The sequence below is a fragment of the Chiloscyllium plagiosum genome, chromosome 18, assembly GCF_004010195.1.
Source record: "Chiloscyllium plagiosum isolate BGI_BamShark_2017 chromosome 18, ASM401019v2, whole genome shotgun sequence".
Classification (NCBI taxonomy): Eukaryota; Metazoa; Chordata; class Chondrichthyes; order Orectolobiformes; family Hemiscylliidae; genus Chiloscyllium; species Chiloscyllium plagiosum.
The window spans coordinates 37,769,599-37,788,248 of NC_057727.1; the positions used below are offsets into that span (position 1 = coordinate 37,769,599).

General features: G+C 39.8%; 1 protein-coding gene across 1 annotated transcript in view; it reads left to right on the top strand.

Annotated features, from left to right (window-relative positions):
• The window catches only part of nampt2 (nicotinamide phosphoribosyltransferase 2), a 59,921-nt gene extending 45,954 nt beyond the window's left edge, over window positions 1–13,967 (top strand). Inside the window, 5 exon segments of the mRNA XM_043708638.1 lie at window positions 8,970–9,089; window positions 9,187–9,327; window positions 12,364–12,489; window positions 13,425–13,467; window positions 13,873–13,967. Coding sequence (XP_043564573.1) covers window positions 8,970–9,089; window positions 9,187–9,327; window positions 12,364–12,489; window positions 13,425–13,467; window positions 13,873–13,967 — 525 coding nt within the window.
• Window positions 13,968–18,650: the final 4,683 nt, after the last annotated feature.

Here is an 18,650-nt window from a genome sequence, read left to right on the forward strand (position 1 = left end):
GATTCCAATAACAATTGAAACTTGTTATTTTTATACCTCTCAGCTAAAAACGGAATTGTGATTTTAATAAATAGATCAATAACTGAGTTAGGTTTGTTTTTAAAGTGTATTTTATAGCATTATTGTCAGAAGTTACATCTGGTGCATAATAGTTATTCATTACAAATTGCCATAATATTTGTAATTGGCTGTCCCACTAAATGTAATACTGAATGCAAGATCGCATTAGCCTTTTAAAGTGAAAGTTGTTCTACAAATTATCTCTGTAGGATTTTGCTGAAAAGTGTGTGATGTCTTAAAATTCAATTGATGTAAATTGTCATTTAATCTTGAAATTAGTACAAATCTTGAATGAGGCTCAGCGGGTAGCAAACTTGCTTTTGAGTGACAAAATTGTAGGGTCAACCCCGTCAAGGATTTGCGCATATAATTTAACAGTGCTGCTCTGAAAGTGCAGATTGGTGCTAAGTGGTTAATAAGATGGTAACTGAGTGCTTTGATGCACATTAAAGGTTCCTTCATTAATTTGATGTGTTTTCCTGTTGCCTTGATGAATGTACTTCCCTGAATCAGTTGCTGGTCAAAAATATATTTCCTGTTCATTCATTTAATAGACCCTCTATATGGGACACTGATGTATATTTTGGGGTTTGGATTGCTGCTACTGTTTGCTGATAAGATATTGGCTCATACTGTTATTGTGTTGGGTGGCAGGTCAAGATCTTAAGAGGGAAGCCATTTTCTAAGTAGGCAGCTTTGAGCCAGAAGACATTTCATGGACATAGGAGAGGGTATCTAATATTCCTTCTAGCTCCACAAAAATTAAAGTTAATTTATTTTGTGGTTTTATAAACTCTCTCCAATGAATAAATTAGAGTGTCTCAAGTCACTTAACCCTGGTACATTTGATTTCCAGTTCCACACATTCTTACTTGAAATTTGAAAAAAAGTTGATAATGTGTCTCTTTATAATTCCTTGTGAGTCTGTAATGCCAGCCTATTATTGATATGATTTGGAGATGCCGGTGTTGGACTGGGGTGAACAAAGTTAAAAATCACACAGCACCAGGTTATAGTCCAACAGGTTTAATTGGAAGCACTAGCTTTTACAGCACTGCTCCTTCATCAGGGTGGAACCACCTAATGAAGGGACAATGCTCTGAAAGCTAGTGCTTCCAATTAAACCTGTTGGACTTTCACATGGTGTTGTGTGAGTTTTAACTTTATTATTGATATAGAAGTCACACTAATGGTCAAAATCTAGCAGGTTTATTGGCTCACCACAGAAATCTGCCAGCCAATCAGATTGCCCAGCAGCTGTGTGCTCTGAGACCTCTGGAATAGGACTGGGCTGGCACTACAAGCAGTCCCGAGATCCAAAGCCCCAGAGTCCAGGACCAGCTAAATGCAAGTGGCCTCAAGGTGGGATTGGAAATTGAGGCCAGAGGAGGTGGGAAGGGAGAGGTGAGTTTCTTGTTGGAGGGAACAGAGGTAAATGGAGAATTGTAGGGGAAAGCCGCTAAAACCCTCCCTTCTGCCGTCCCCCAGTCCTCACCTTACCACAATTTTACGATAGGATGGACGTAGTCTCAGCCAACCCACCTACCCTGACCCCAATTGAGGCCTTTAAAAGGGCAATTACTGGACATTAATAGGCTGCTTCCTGCCGCACTTGCTTTTGAGGCTATCACAAAGAGTTTAGGGTTGGTGGAGAAATGGAACAACACACCCTGTTTATTCTTTGGTTGGGAAAGGGTGCAGATGCCTCCCTCACCAGCCTCCTTTCCACATTTCCTGACCTCTACCCCCCCATGATTCTCCTTTCACCTTTGTTCCATCCAACAAGAAACTCACCTCTCCCTCCCCACCTCCTCTGGCTTCACTTTCCAATCCCACCTTGAGGTCACTTGCGCTTAGCTGGTCCTGGACTCTGGGGCTTTGGACCTGGGGACTGCTTGTCATGCCTGCCAAGTAGTATTCCAGTGCTCTCAGAGCACATAGCTGCTAGCCAATCTGATTAGCTGGCAGCAGGGAGACTCCCTGTTAACTGTTGATGGAAATCCTGTCTCCTGACAATTAATGCTTCCTGTATAGCTGCGAGGCAGAAAGACATTCCCTGTTGAATGTTTATGCAGCAGGGTGGGAAACCCCACCATCCAAAACACCCAAACCAATGAGTTTATTTGTTATTTTAATGAAGGAGTAGGAGAGTGATGATGGACATAATTCAGTCTGTTCAGGCAGAGGCTTTATTCAAGCTTTCAGGACAAGGAAATGAGAAGAACATGTGATTACTAAGCAAGACCTCTAAATGTGTTTTTTTATAAATACTTATTTATGAACTTTGGACATTGCTGACAAGACCTGCATTTATTGCCCATTCCTAATTGCTTTTGAGAATGTGGTTCAAGAGTTGCCATCTTGAATTCCAAGGGAGTTCCAGGGTTTTGACCTAATGCAAGTAAAGAACATTGGTATAGTTCCAAGTCATGATTACATCTGACTTGTAGGGGAATGTACTGATTAGGCTTGTTTTCCAATATTCTCGAGGTCACAGGTTTTGAAAGTGTTTTCAACGGAATCTTGGCAAGTTGCTGCAAAATGTTTTGTAGAAGAACACCCTGCTGCCACTGCACCATGGAGGAGGATGTGTATCAGTCACATGGTTTGCTTGCACCTGATGTTCATAGTATTTCTAATCACAGGAAGAGGCCCCTTGACCAATCATGTCAATGTCAATCATTAAACATCATCTGTTTTAATACCATTTCTCAGCATGGCTACTAGTTATTCTATGTGATAGTTCAAATGTTCATTTAAATAATTATTTATTGTCTTAAGGGTTCCTATTTTTACCACTGTTTTAGCTTAAGATATCTACAACCCTCTTGGTGAAAATTCTTTCCTTAAATCCCCTCTAATCTTCCTGGCCCTTAACTTAAAACTGTGGCCCCTAGTTATTAACCCCTCTACTATGGGAAATGATTCTACTCTTTCCATGCTCCTCACAACTTTGTACACACCACCTTAGCCTTCTCTATTTAAGGAGAACAATCCCAAACTATTTAAATCTCCCTTCATATCTAAATCGGTAAAGCCCTGCCAACATCCTGGTGAATCTCTTCTGAACTCTCTTGAGGTAATCATATCCTTTCGATAGTGAGCTGACCAGAACTGCACACAGTAATCCAGCTGTAGCCTAACTAATGGTACATACAGCTCCATATAACTTTCGTGCTCTGTATTTAATCTCTTGATTAATAAAGGCAGCTATTCCAAATGCCTTCTCAACCACCTTGTCTATTGTGGTGCTGCCTTCAAGAATCTTTGGCCAAGCACAGGTGGTGCTATGTATTATTTTGGGTCTTACCATTCAACATGTGCTCCCTTGTTTTATTAGTCGTCTCAAAATGCATCACCTCATACTTTTCAGGATTATATTCTATTTGCCATTGTTCAGTTCATCTGAACCGCCCTTCTATATTATCATGGAATCTAAGGTTTTCTTCCTTGCTGTTTATTACACCACTAATTTTTATGTCAACTGCAAACTTACATACATCCTACATTCATGTCTGAATCATTAATGTAAACAACAAATCACAAGAGACCCAGCACTGAACTCAGTGGTATGCCTCTGGATACAGGCATCCAGTCACAAAAACAAGATTTGATCATCACCCTCTGCTTCGATTAGATTAGATTACTTACAGTGTGGAAACAGGCCCTTCGGCCCAACAAGTCCACACCGACCCGCCGAAGCGTAACCCACCCAGACCCATTCTCCTACATTTACCCCTTCACCTAATACTATGGGCAATTTAGCATGGTCAATTCACCTAACCTGCACATTTTTGGATTGTGGGAGGAAACCGGAGCACCCAGAGGAAACCCACGCAGACACGGGGAGAATGTGCAAACTCCACGCAGAGAGTCGCCTGAAGCGGGAATTGAACCCGGGTCTCTGGCGCTGTGAGACAGCAGTGCTAACCACTGTGCCACCGTGCCGCCCACACTTCCTCTCACTAAGCCCATTTTGCATCCAATTTACCAAATAGCCCTGGATCGCTTGGACTGTTAGCTTCTTAATCAATTTTCAAAAAGATGTAGACTACATCAACTGCATTCCCTGACCTACACATTTTGTCACCTCCTCAGAAAATTCAGTCAAATTTATTAGACGTAATCTCCCCTTGTCAAAACCATGCTGACTTTCCTTGATTAGTCCTTGTCTATCCAAATGGGAGTCTGTCAGAATTTTTCCAATAGTTTCCGTAACACAGCTGCTGCAGTCAATTATTAGCTTGCAGTTTCCTGATGTATCCCTATCGTCTTTCTTGAATAACAGCAGTGCATTAGCTGTCCTCCAGTCCTCTGGCACTCCTCCTTTGGTCAGAGAGGATTTGAAAATTAATGTCAGGGCCCCTGCAATCTTCTCCCTTGCCTCCCACAGCAGCCTGGATCCATCTTGTGTGGACCTGGGGGTGTATCCATTTCCAAGTCTGCTAAAATGCTAATCTCTCCTCGCCCTCAGTGTTAATTAATTCAAATATATCACAGTCCCTCGCTCTGATTTCCTTCTCTACAGTGAATACAGATGCAAAGCACTTATTTAAAATCTCAGCTATATCTTTTGACTCCAAACACAGGTTGTTAATTTGTAAATGTGAATATAGTCTTGGGTCAGAATGACGAAATCAATCACTTGACACCCAGGTTCACTTCCAGCATCAAAGTGTTTATTGTTGTGCATCGACGGGGAGAAAATCTCTGTGCACGCGAGGGGCTTCTCCACTGAACAAATGAAAATGTACACTTGTTATAGATTTACTTTTAGACTGTCTTTGGCTGATACAAACCAATTGTAATATTAATTGATTATAAAAACATTCAATCAGGTTAATTATTTGCCAGTTCATCTTTAGCTCATCTTATGATTTCATGATGTTTAACAGACACCCTTATTCATTACCTTTGGGCCTTCATAATGCATTATATTCAGTTACTTTCCAGACTTTAGGCTACTGCAATAATTTCTGCTCATAGGAAAGGTCCTTTTCTAGCTGCCTTCGACTGTATATCTACAGGAAATCACTTAATGCTTGTATACCTGAAGTTCTGAAGTAATTAGGTCAGTCTCTTTCTTTCTATCCCATGCTAAATATCAAACTTTGGATGAACTTGAAAAGGAGTTTCTATCAACATTTCTCAAGGATGTACCTTATCAAACCATATCGATACAAGCAGCTGCATCTGCTTCAGTTTAACCAGAGTTCATTGTGTGTATTTCACAAGAGCCATTGTGTGTTATCTTGATCTTGTAACCTTGGATATGCTTCCTCCATGAAGGTTACAATTGCTCTTGTTTGTACTTTAGCTTCAAATAGCAGACTATTGAAGCTGCTGTTTCAGCTAAAATTCTTCCTTCGCCATTTTAAGTCAACTGATACCCACTTTCAGCCATTTTGTGCTGTTTCAGCTATGAGCAGCCCGAACAGTAGTTTTACAAAATAAAACTTGCATTTGACGTATTTGTGAGTATTCTCTGAAGGTATAACAATCTGTAACAAAATGAAAGAAAAAGCAATCAATGCATGCTGAATGCAGCATTACAGAGGGATTGGAGTGTCCTCGTGCATGAAATACAAAATATTAGTATGAGGATACAGCAAATAATTAAGAAGACATAGAATGTTGGCCTTTATTGTAAGGGTGATGGAGTATAAATGTAGGGAAACCTTAGTACAACTGTTAAAAATCACACCGGGTTATAGTCCAACAGGTTTATTCGGAAGCACTAGTTTTCAGAGCACTGCTCCTTCATCACGTAGCTAGTGGGGCAGGATCATAAAACACAGAATGAATAGCACATGTTCTTCACAGCCTGCAACACATTATCGATGAGGATGAGCACCTCGCCAAGACCTTTCCTATGCATCCACTTCTCACCTTTAAACAACCGGCAAACCTTAAACAGACCATTGTTCGCAGCAAACTGCCCAGCTTTCAGGACAGCATTGACCACAACACCTTAGAACCCTGTCATAGCAACCATTGCAAAACGTGTCAGAGTGTCTACATGGATACCACCATTATGCGGGTGACACCACCCACCATGTATGCATAGCTTCTCATGTGACTCGACCAATGTTGTCTATCTCTTACGCTGGAGGCAAGGATGCCCCGAGGCATGGTAAATTGGCAAGACAAAGCAGACGCAATGACAATGGATGAATGGATACCATCAACAATTGCCAGACAGGGATGTTCCATCCCTGTCAGGAAATGCTACTTCAGCGGTCAGAGATTTTCAGCCTCGGATATTCGGGTGACCGTTCTTCAAGGTGGACTTCAGGATATGCAACAATGCAGAGTGGCTGAGCAGAGGCTGATAGCCCACTTCGACACCCATGAGGATGGCCTCAACCAGGACTTGGGGTTCATGTCACATTAAAGGTGACCCGACTACACAATACACTCTTTCACACACCCTCACACACAAGCATGCATACACACACATCCTTACATACTCACACTCACGCAGACCCTCTCTCATACACATGCTCTCTCAGACACACACACATATCTCCATATTCACACCCAAGCATACACCCTCTCACAGGCTTATACTCCGTCATACTCACAGACACACTCTACCAAGCATGCACGCGTGCACACACACATGCACTCACACTATCTCCCACATAGTCTCTCTCCCTCACATGCATGCACACATAAGTCTATGAGGTAAACTTGCATTTGCAGAATTGTATTTGCAGATACATTCTATTTTGCTCAAAAGCACACAATCTGTCGGCAGTCAATCCATGTGATATTTTATAAATTCCTACTTTGGAAATAGAACCACTCTGACTCAAGATTGGAACACAGACAGACTCTAACTTCACACCTTTAATGCATTGTCTGAGCTGCGATGTCACCTTTTTAAATAAAACCTTAAGTTATCTCGGGAATGTGACGTGAAAGAAATTCTAAGATTTATATACTAATAAATCGAAATTTGCGACTGCTTCTAAAAGATGAAAGACTTAATAGCAATCTAGGTTTGTTCAATATATCGTATCAGTTGCATGATACAATGATCTTGTGCTATAAATTCTGTGTCTGATGATCCTGCGCCACTAGCTACCTGACGAAGGAGCAGCACTCCAAAAGCTAGTACTCCCAAATAAATCTGTTGGACTATGACTTGGTGTTGTGTGATTTTTAACTTTGTCCATCCCAGTCCAACACTGGCACCTTCTCATCACTAGTACAACTGGACAGGATTTTGATGGGACTGAAGCTCTAGGAAAGTGTATAGTTTTAGCAGGATATGACAGGATTATGATCCCAGCTGATGTTATTACTGGACAACTCAGATCCCAGACTGAAATCTGGCTTGCTAGATTATGTTTTGTTTTGGTTTGATTTTTACAAGGTGGTTTCTCACCGAGACAGGAGCACACAATATTGCAGATTTTGTATTAACAATAAAACAAGTTTATTAAATAAAAAGAAAAGAAAATAGAATGAATTAATCTATTTGCTTATGGTACAAATTCAAATACTTTTAAACACACAAAGTATAATCCCAAAACATTCCATTATAAGATTTTTAAAAATCAACATCCCTTGTGTAGCATCCAACAGCAATGCCTCTCCAGTACTCCCAATGGAATTCCCTTCTCTATCACCTCGATAGATTGAAGGATATGTTGATTCAAACTCCTGGACTTAACCTCTGATGGGCGTATTCCTGAGACCATCATCCAACTGAGTTTAAACAAACTCAATAAAGCCCTCTTCAGGGTTTTATCCCAACACTTTCCGACTGGGACTATCACAAACTCCTTACTCTTATGTAATTTAGTTTTATTATACTCTCCTCTTCTCATGAGCACAGTACTACCCAAAGCAAAGTAAAACTGAAACAAATAAACCTCTCCCTCTAGGCTTAAAAGAATCTCCAATCCAGGAAGTGATATCAGAAATCTTGAGCTACAATTGCCTACCTTGCTAGGTAATAAAATTTAAAAAAAATAAAGACGAGTTATGCTGCCAAAGTAGCCCTGTCAAACTGTTTCTCAAATAAATCACTACAGAAATATTTTACAAGTTAATTAATAACTTTAGACAAACATCATTGAAATTGGAATTAGACTACTCAGCCTTGGTTGGAATATGGTGGTGTTGTGTTTAAGTTACAGAATTTGTAAACTGGAGGACTGCACAACATTATATCAACCCCTACAAGGATAATTTCAGACTTTAAAATTCATTTTCAAAAAATATTTGGAATTATAAAGTCAATTAACTGTTGGATCATTGTCATTGATAACATGCAACTGGCTCACTTGTACTTGAGAAAAGCAAACTTGCTTTATTCTTTGGTCTGGCACATACATGACTCCAGTCGTCTCAAAATGGATAATTCTCCAGTCCCTTTAGGGATAGCCATAAAGTCAACTTTGCCAAAAATGATAAAAGCACAGCAATGCTTTTTAAATATAAATTCAGGTTGCTGATAGTTGTCAGAATGATAAGATTTCTTTTTTATCCCGGGCTGAATTTGAACTCAAGCATCTAAATATGACTCAGTCCCCACATAACATGCTCCTTTTTATGCAAGAAGTGATCAATTGACCAGAATTTTGATTAGGAAATTCTTTAAGTAATGTAGACAGGGATTATTTGCCTTACTCTTGGTTTATTTATGTAGATCAGTATTATTTACAAAAAACTTAATATGGATCATTATCAAAATGCATCTGTAAAACCTTGTAAACAATACAAAACATACTTTTGCCATGGCTAAATTATTAAATTCATTAATGTTTATGAGGCTTAGTGGTGATCTAGCAGAAGTGATACATATTTTAATACAGACCATGACATTTTTTTTTAAATGATGTCTTAAGAGATTATTCAGCAAAAAAAAAGCAATGAATATCTTCTCATACGTGCAGGTCCTGAGAATATTGGCAGAAGTTTTTGGAAGTAACTTGAACTGTCAGGGCTACACGCTACTACCATCTTTCATCCAAGTCTTTCAAGGAGCTGCTATAAATCTACTCTCAATAGAAAATGTACATGGATTCTTTTTCCTTTTTTTTATTGGTGTCATAAATTAACTTCATCTACAGATGTTCACTTTGAAATCTGGATTTTTATTTTATCTTCCAGATCCTAACAGCTCTTAAAAATGAATACTGGAGTCCAGAAAACATTGTTTTTGGTTGTTGTATGGCTCTTCTACAGAAGCTGAACAGAGATACACTAACTTGTTCTTTCAAGTGTAGTTATGTTGAACAGAATGGAAAAGGGGTTAAAAAAAAATGCTTACTGGTTTGAGTTATGCATAATAGAGTTGATAGAACAGGAAAAGAAATTGAGTATTTGGATGGGTATTACAAGGAAATATCAGCAGATTGGCACATTTGAGTTGTCCCATGGAATTCACATGTGTCATATCAATAGCTATAAAATATTTCATCAAGTTTTGATTGCTTTTCATAGTTATGGCTTTCCAATTCACCAGTGTTTTGAAATATATAGAGGCGTCTGTGTCATTTTGCAAGGCTATGCAGTGCAGACTGGAAATTGGGCACACACTGCCTCTGCTTCTGATTGTTCAACCATTTCATTTTATAGTCAGCAAGTTGTGAGCAGTGTGCAAGTGAATTCTAATTATGCATTTCCAATTGGGAAGGATCTTGAAAGCAGGATGTGTTCTCTTTTCAACAACCTTTCTTAAATGACATACAAACTTTGGGTATTCCATTTTGACCTTCAAAATACACAACCAGTCATTGCTATTGCAAAGTGGGTGCTTTAAAATGACCTTAAAGGCTTGAAACAGTATACCTGTTTTCTGATTTAGAGATTATTAAAAACCCGCAACTTTTGCTTTATAGTTACATTAAAACGTACTTGTTTTTGAACATATTTTAACTGCATTGAATACAGCCTTCTATTTAAATAGACTCAGAATCATCATACCCATACTGTTCGATAAGTGGCCATCCAGCTTAATCCCACTTTTCCACTGTAGCCTTGCACATTACAATGTGTCAAGTGAATATCCATGTACTTTTTCAAACGTTGAGGGTTTCTGCCTTTCCAGGAACTATAGGTCCAGGTTATCACCACTCTGTGTGAAAAATAATCCCCTTGAACCCCTCTGACTGCCTTCCCTAAATTTATGCTTCTAGTTATGGCCTCCTCAACCAAAGGAAGTAAGGTTTATCACTCCTCCTAAAATCTTTTATAATTTTATATACTTAAATTAGGTCACCCCAATCTTATCTGTTCCAAAGAAAATAGTCCTAACCTCTCCAATCTCTCTTTATAACCAGAATTCTCCAGTCCTGGAAACCTACTTGCAAATATCTATACCCTCTCATAAAATCACATCTTTCTGCGAGTGTAGTGGTTGGAGCTGCAAATAGTACTCTATGAACTAATAATTTATGCAGTTCCTGCTCTTATGCTCTATACTTCAGTTAATGAAGTCAAGTTGTCTAATTATCTATTATCATTGGTTTGGTGTGTCTGAACACTTGAAAAATGGGAGCTCCAATTTTTCTTTTAACGTTTGCTTTTCATGAGTAGAAATGCCAGGAGCAGGAAAGCTGTCTGAACGGTGTGAAAAAAGAAATCCACACTCACCTTCTTAGAATGCTAGCTGGGTGTTTGTTTTAAGGCCTTCTTCAAAACGAAAAGCAAAGATTAAACTGCTCTAAAACACATTTTCAACAAGAACTGGGCATAAGCAACAGCTGCCCAACTTCCTATTTGTAAGTCAGTTTTGGATCCAGTTTGCCAACTTGCCTTGACTCCTGTAAGCTCTTACCTTCTGGACCAGCCTTCACATAAGACTTTTTCAAAGGCCCGACTGAAGTCCAAGTAAATCACATCAGCTGCACTACCTTTATCATTTTTTCAAAAAACTGAACTAAATTAGTTATAAAGAATCTCACTGAAACAAATTTGTGCTGACTATCCCTGATTAATTTCTGCCTTTCCAAAATTGATTGTCCTTCAGAATTTGTTCCAACAATTTCCATACACTGATGTCATTTGAACTGGTTTGTCATTACCTGTCCTATCACTGCTGCTCTTATGGAACAAAGGAACTACATTAGCTATCCTGCAGTCATCTGGCACTTCATTTATAGCCAGCAAATGATTAAATATATACATCAGGGCCACAGTAATCTCCTCCCATGCCTCCACAGCAGCCTAAGATACATCTCATCAGGGCCTGGGGATTAATGCACCTGCATGCCTATTTAATACATCTAATAACTCCTCCTTATTAAATCTAAGGTCTTCTGGAACCTCCCTGTTCCAACCGATATCCCTGGCTCCAATATCTTTGGTCTTTGTGAAGAAAGATGAGAAATATTTGCTTAAGACCTCACCCATTTCCACTGACTCCACATACAAGTTGGCTGTTTGGTCTCTGATAATCCTGGTAATCCTCTTACTCTTAATATACTTTTAAAAAGCCTTAGGTTTTTCTTGATCCCATCTGCCACAAAGATTTTGTGACCCCTCTTTGTCTTGCTAATTTCCTTTTCAGAAAATTTCTACACCCTTTGTACTTTTGAACATATGCTTTCTTGCCAGAGTTTCTTTGACTTGCTGCCTTTACCCTTCACTCTTAGAGGAACACGCTGGTCCTGACTTCTCACTATAATACTTTTAAAAGACTCCCACTTTTCAGATATAGATGTACCTGCAAATAACTGCTCTCAGTCTATGTTTACCACTATCTAACAAAATTGAAATTAGCCTTCCCCAATTTGGACACTTGACAACTGCACTATCCTTTTCTACAATGACTTTGAAACCTACACAGTTATAGTCACTATTCCCAAAATGCTCACCCAATGAAGTGGCAACTACTTGACTGATTTCATTCCTGAAGATTAGATATAGCACTGCCCCATCTCGAGGTGGACTATCCATTTACTGGCACAGAAAGCTCTCCTGGATGTGCATTAAAGATTCCACACTGTTTAGGTCAGAGGAGTTAGGCGACTTTATCTGCACATGCAATTAGAATATTCATTCAACATCCACTGTTATTTCATGAATCATATTTGCTTTTGGGAACGTTGCTGTTTTTAAAGCATGACAAAGTGTGATGGTTTTAAATATTTCACTAATTCAGTGTATGCAGATATTCTCTAATTATTAGAGTTATTACAAGACAGCTCTGGAGCAATAGAACTTGGACCTGGGCCATTTGGCTCATAGGTAGGCACACGACACCCTCATTCAGTGCATGCATTGCAAAAGTGACAATCCACAACACCTGTCCTTGTTTCAGCACCTTCTGTGTTTTATAATCAGCTGGATGTCTATAAACAGCCAGTGAATGATCGGATTAAACATTCAAAGAGGGGGCAGCTAACTCTGAGGAGAAATCCGGATCAAACAATTGAAACAGTACAAGAAGGGAAAGGGAATCCAGAGGAGGTATGGCCAATTAATAACTTTCATTCTTGTATCCTTTGAATTGAAACGGTGGCTTTACTCAAAGGGAAAGGGATGGGTATGCAGAGTGGAGAGAAAGGAAAAGCTTTAAATACCACTGAGATACAAATTGAGATTAATAGCTGCAACTGTTTCATGGGAAAATTTGGGAGCAAGTTTTCGATTAAACTAATTATCTGTTTTGATGGCTGAAATCTGATCAAATGTTCTTGAAAACTGAAAGAGTTGGTATTCAGGGTCAGGTACATCACAATATACACAAAGTTTAACCTTATGTAAGAGTGAGTTTCAAATGTTGTTATTTGGGGTACTCCACACAACTGTAGACACACCCAAGAGAGACATTTTCCCTAAATTTTAAAAGGTAGTGTCACCTGAAAATGATAAATATTTTTGCTATATATCACCTTTTGTGTACACAGACACAACATCATAATATGTTAATAAACTAATACTGGAAGTTTAAAATTAGCAGTAGTATATATACGTCTCATGGTTCAGTGTTCAAGGTAAGTAGTGCATCCAACTCCAGACTGACTGAACTCTGATGAACTCTATTTCTTGGAGAAGAAATACATTTCTCACTTTAGTCTCTTCTGTTTCTCAGTAAATCCACTTCTAAAGATCATTTATTGTACCATTAAAATGGCTTGGTTCTAAATATCCACTTTCCGGCTTTAACATATTTAAAACTTGCACAAAAATGTTTCACTCAGTCTGAGCATTTCTGTGAAGTGCAGATATACTACTTGTGTTAAATAGCATGCAAACTGCACGATTTGGTTTCAGAAAGTTCACCTTCTAAATGGAGTGGACTAATTCCAACATTACAGTACAAACTGGAATTTCCTAAAATTTGTATTAAATGTTCGGGCATGAGTTCTACATTATGGAGAAAATATTTTACTTGTCTTTAGGACCTCATGGTTGCTGTTTTTGAGAATGGAAATATTCTCCAAGAATACGTGGAAGCTGAGGGGTAACCTTATAGAGGTTTATAAAATCATGAGAGGTGTGGAAAAGATAACCCCCCCCCCCACTTTTACCTGGGGTGGGGGAGTCCAGAACTAGAAGTCAGAGGTTAAGGGTGGGAGGGGAAAGATTTAAAAGGGACCTAAGGCACAACTCTTTTCATACAGAGGGTGGTGTGTGTATGGAATACATTGCCAGAGGAAGTAGCGGAGGCTGGTACAATTATAACATTGAAAAGACATCTGGATGGGTATATGAATAGGAAGGGTTTAGAGGGATATGGGCCAAGTGTTGGCAAGTGTGATAAGATTGGGTTGGGATATCTGGTCAGCATGGACAAATTGGACCAAAGGGTCTGTTCCATGCTGCACATTTCTATGACTCCATGATTCTAATACATACTTGAAGAGGTACAATCAAATGCAAAGCTGCAAGTTAATGAGTTGTCGTACCCCAACCCAAATGTAGAGTTGCTACGTGGAAGTTGATTAAAATGCAATTCATAACATTAGAGCAAAATACAAAACTGTGCAGTCATTTGGAAGCATTGGTTAAAGTACTATCGGCTGCTGAAAAAACAATGGATAAAACAAGCAGTCTACAGTTTAATATTCAAAAGAAGAAACCAAGTTCGAAAATTTCATTAGTAAAAATATTCTGGAAGAACTTAAAAATGGAACATGTTTTCAATGACATTTTGATCATATAGCTTTGTAATGGTTAAATGTTCTCAATAGGGGATCCAAAACGGCGGCGATCTAGGAGTCCGAAGAAACTTCTAAAAGTTAACTTACCTGCGTTTCCAGCCGTCCAAAGATGCCGAAAAAGGGTGGAGGAGCATCCGAGGCCAGGTCTGCAGCCCAGCCTGCAGGGTCGTCAGAGTCGATTACTTTCCAGGCCCTGGCGAACGAGCTCGCGAAATCTCGCGAGATGTTGGGGAAACAGATAGAAGAGAAGCTGGCTCCAATCTCTATCATGTTGCAGAAGCATGAGCAACAGCTGGAAGACCTGGAAAAAAGGACGGATGAGGTTGAGCACAGGGTGGAACATGATTTGCAGAACATAAAAACTACATAAACGAATACCACTACATTTAGTAAACCTACAAAACTATTAAAAAATGAAAACAACAAAAACCAAAAAACAAACCAATATTTAAAGTGCCAAAGGCACTGAATAGGGGAACTCACCCCCTCCCCAGAGCGGGCATCTACCCATCCCAAACTGCCCATAAGTAGGCATCTAACCATCCTCCTCTCTGATGGAAGCTGATGCCAGTTCACCCAAGGATAAGATCCAAGCTCTGGAGTCTCAGGTCTGTAATTTGCATAACCAAGCAGATGATCTGAAGAACAGGAGCAGGAGAAAAAATATTCAGATAATCAGTCTGCCAGAGGGTAAGGAAGATGAGTGGCCTGCAGAATTTATTGAGGACTGGCTGACAAAATTCTTTAACTTGGAGGCTGGCATGAGAGGATTGAAGATAGAGAGGGCTCACTGGGTCACGGTGCTGAGATCGGGTCTGGGTCAACGTCCTCATCCTCTCCTGGTGCAGTTCAAACACTACAGCGATAAGGAAAGAATCATGGAAACTTCCAGAATTCAGGGGAAGGATCCAAAGGCCCTAATTTATGAGGGCTCAAAGATCATGCTCTTCCAAAACTTCTCAGCAGCGGTGATCCAGAAAAGAAAATCTTATGACTGGGTGTCAAGAAAAGACTGAAGGAGCTAGGGATTCAATATTCCGTGAGGTATCCGGCAGTTCTTTGGTTCACCTTAGATGGAGCCATACATCTCTTTGACACATCAGTGAAGGCAAGAGACTTTCTAGACAAATTAACCTAATTATGAACAATTTAGTATGTATGGATAGTAGTATTGTTTGAGTATGTCTTTGTCGTTTTGTAAAAGAGACAGAGGAAGTCTGGTTGGAGTTTTCTTTTTTTTCTATTGATAATAATTTGGTTTAAACTATGTTTGGCAGCAGTTGAGTTGCGTATTTTCAATTTCTAAGTTAAGATATACCAAAGGATGGGTGGGGTATTTACCCTTTTTTTTCTTTAAAAGCTTTTTGTTTTATTCATTTTGGTATTCTATGGTATGTTTACTTTCTTTGCTGCTTGTGGTCATGTTGCAGCTCTAGCTGAGAGAAGTGAAGGTGGGTGGGTTGGTTAGATGCCTACTTATGGGCAGTTTGGGATGGCTAGATGCCCGCACTGGGGAGGGGGTGAGTTCCCCTATTCAGCGCCTTTGGCACTTTAAATATTGGTTTGTTTTTTGGTTTTTGTTGTTTTCAATTTTTAATAGTTTTGAAGCTTTACTAAATGTAGTGATCTTCGTTTCTGTAGTTTTTATGTTCTGCAGATCATGTGACACTAAGACTCAGCGATTTGTTTTTCGAGTTCCTCCTCTCTGGAATTTAAATGTTACTGCAGAAGGTTATGACTAATGACTTGATTAAATATTTTACCTGGAATATTAAGGGAAGTCACTCACCAATTAAGAGGAAGAAGATACTCTTGAGTCTTAGAAAGGAGAAGGTGGATATTGCTTTGATACAGGAAACACTCTTGGATGACAGGGAGCATTTGAAATTACAGGCAGAATGGCTTTGACCGAGTTTACTTTTCATCATATCATACCAGAAATAAGGGAGTGGCTATATTGGTTAGGAAGAATCTTCCATTTAAGTTACTAGAGTGTGTTAAAGACACACAGAGGAGGTTTGTAATTCTTAAAGCTTTGATAAATGGGGAAGAATATGGTGTTTTAAATGTTAATTGCCCTCCAGCTCATCCCCTTAAATGTTTGGGTAGATGCATTTTCTAAACTGATAAGTCTCGAGTCCAGGCATAATATTATAGGGGGAAATTTTAACTCTCATGGATCCCACAGTAGACAGGTTGCCCAAAGATCCCTCGATACCCTCTATACAAACTAAATAGTTAGTGGGTCTGTGTGTGGAGTTAGGATTGGTGGACGTCTGGAGGCATCTCCACTGTACAGGAAGGGATTTTAAGTTTTTCTCCAATCCACATGTCACACTAGGATTGATTTTTTTTCTGACCCCTGCAGTAATCCTGGATTTGGTGGCATCTTGTATGATTGGTATATTACCACTCTGATCAAACTCCATTTACCTTATGGTTAAGATTAAGGACGTTACAGTCAGTTTGAGGCACTGGTGAATGGATCCCTTTATCCTCAAGGATAATAAGTTTGTGGAGTATTTCTCTAGGGAATTTTGTGCATTCCTAGACATTACCTCAGGTTTAATTGGTAGTCTATCCGTGCTTTGGGAAACTGCCAAAGCCAATGCTAGGGGGTTAGTTATTTCTAATTCTGCCAGTAGGAAGTGGCAGAAGGGTGAGCAGCAACGTCCCCTTGCAGCAAAGTTGAAGGCAGCCGAGAAGGCTTACTTTGACAGACCCTCGTTGGTTAAACTACAGAGGATTACGGCGCTGTGGTCTGCACTGAATTCTGTGCTCACGTAGACGGCAAAGAAGGAGCTGACCTCTGCAAAGCAAATGTTACATGAGCATGGTGACATGCTAGGCAATAATGAGCATATCTCGCTAGGAAAAGGAGTGCCCCACAAGCCACTACGGCGATCAGGGAAGAGTCTGGGAACCTAACATGTGACTCTAAAAAGATGAATGTGGCGTTCCAGAGATTTTACTCTAAATTATTCCAATCAGAGGATTGTGGGGAGGGGCAGGCTAAAATGGAATCTTTTTTATGGATCTGAAGCTCCCGGGCATGACCCCCGCCCGAACAAGAGTCCTTTCTCAATGCCCCGTTTTCAGAGCAAGAAGTGCAATAAGCTGTGAGGCAGCTTCAGTGACCGACTTCCCAGTGAATTCTATAAGGAATTTATAAACATACTGTCAGGCCCGATGCTCAATATGTTTAATGATTCATACAGTCATGATTGTCTCCCGCCAATTCTAGGAGAGACCAATATTTTACTTATTCTTAAAAAAGGGAAAGTCATGGGGATTGTGCTTCGTACAGGCCCATTTCACTCTTAAATGTGGACTTTAAAATCCTCTCTAAGACTCTTGCATTAATGTTGGAGACTGTGTTACCTTCTATTATTAAAGAGGATCAGATGGGCTTCATAAAGGGCCGCAGATCCTCCAATAATGTTGAGAGGCTGCTTAATGTAATTCATGCATTACAACAACAGTCAATACAGGAACTGGTGATTTCTCTAGATGCAAAGAAGGCATTTGACCGAGTTGAGTGACCGTACCTTTTCTATACACTGGAGCAATTTGGTTTGGGTGAAGTCTTTATAAGATGGGTAAAGGTCCTCTACAGTGGCCCTCTTGCGGTGGTCATCATCACCAATTGGGTACAATCAAGCAATTTTAACAATTTTAACATTTTTAGGGGCAGACGACGGGGCTGTCCCCTTTCACCATTGCTTTCACGTTGTTGATTGAAGCATTGGCAAAGGCCATTCGTGGGAATCCCAATACATCAGCTCCAGAAGTGGGGTCAAAATTACATAAGATTTCGTGTGCGGATGATGTCCTAATTTTTTTTGTCAAACCCAGCAGTTTCAGTGCCTCGCCTGATACAATGCATCTCCTCGTTTGGCGCTTTTTCAGGGTACAAGATTAATTTTGTGAAATCAGAGGCTATGCCTATGGGTGGTCTTATGAAGGAGCTCGGTCTTTGGGGTGAATATCGATTCCCATTTAGGTGGTCACAGTGGGGTTTTGTGTATTTGGGCATATTGATTACTCCAGTTCTGGATCATCTGTTTAAAGCCAATTTTGTTCAATTATTTGACAAAATTAAACAACACCTTCAAAGATGGCAGGCACTTCCAGTCTCGTGGTTGGATCAGATACCGCTTATTAAGATGAATATTCTCCCCCGTTTGCTATACCCTATACGGATGCTCCCCCTGATTTTCAATAAACAAACTCTCAGGAGACTGAATGGCTGGTTCAGCTCCTTTATTTGGCATCATACGTGACCCCTCATTAAATTAGCCAAACTGCAACTGCCTCACAGATTGGGGGGAGTGGACCTTCCAGATATTAAAACCTACCAACTAAGCTTGCTTTTATCCAACATGAGTGACTGGGCTTGTGAGGATCCTCTTTCAATATGGCTAGATATCGAAGCTCACAGGCAGGGTGCCCCGTTACCAGTTT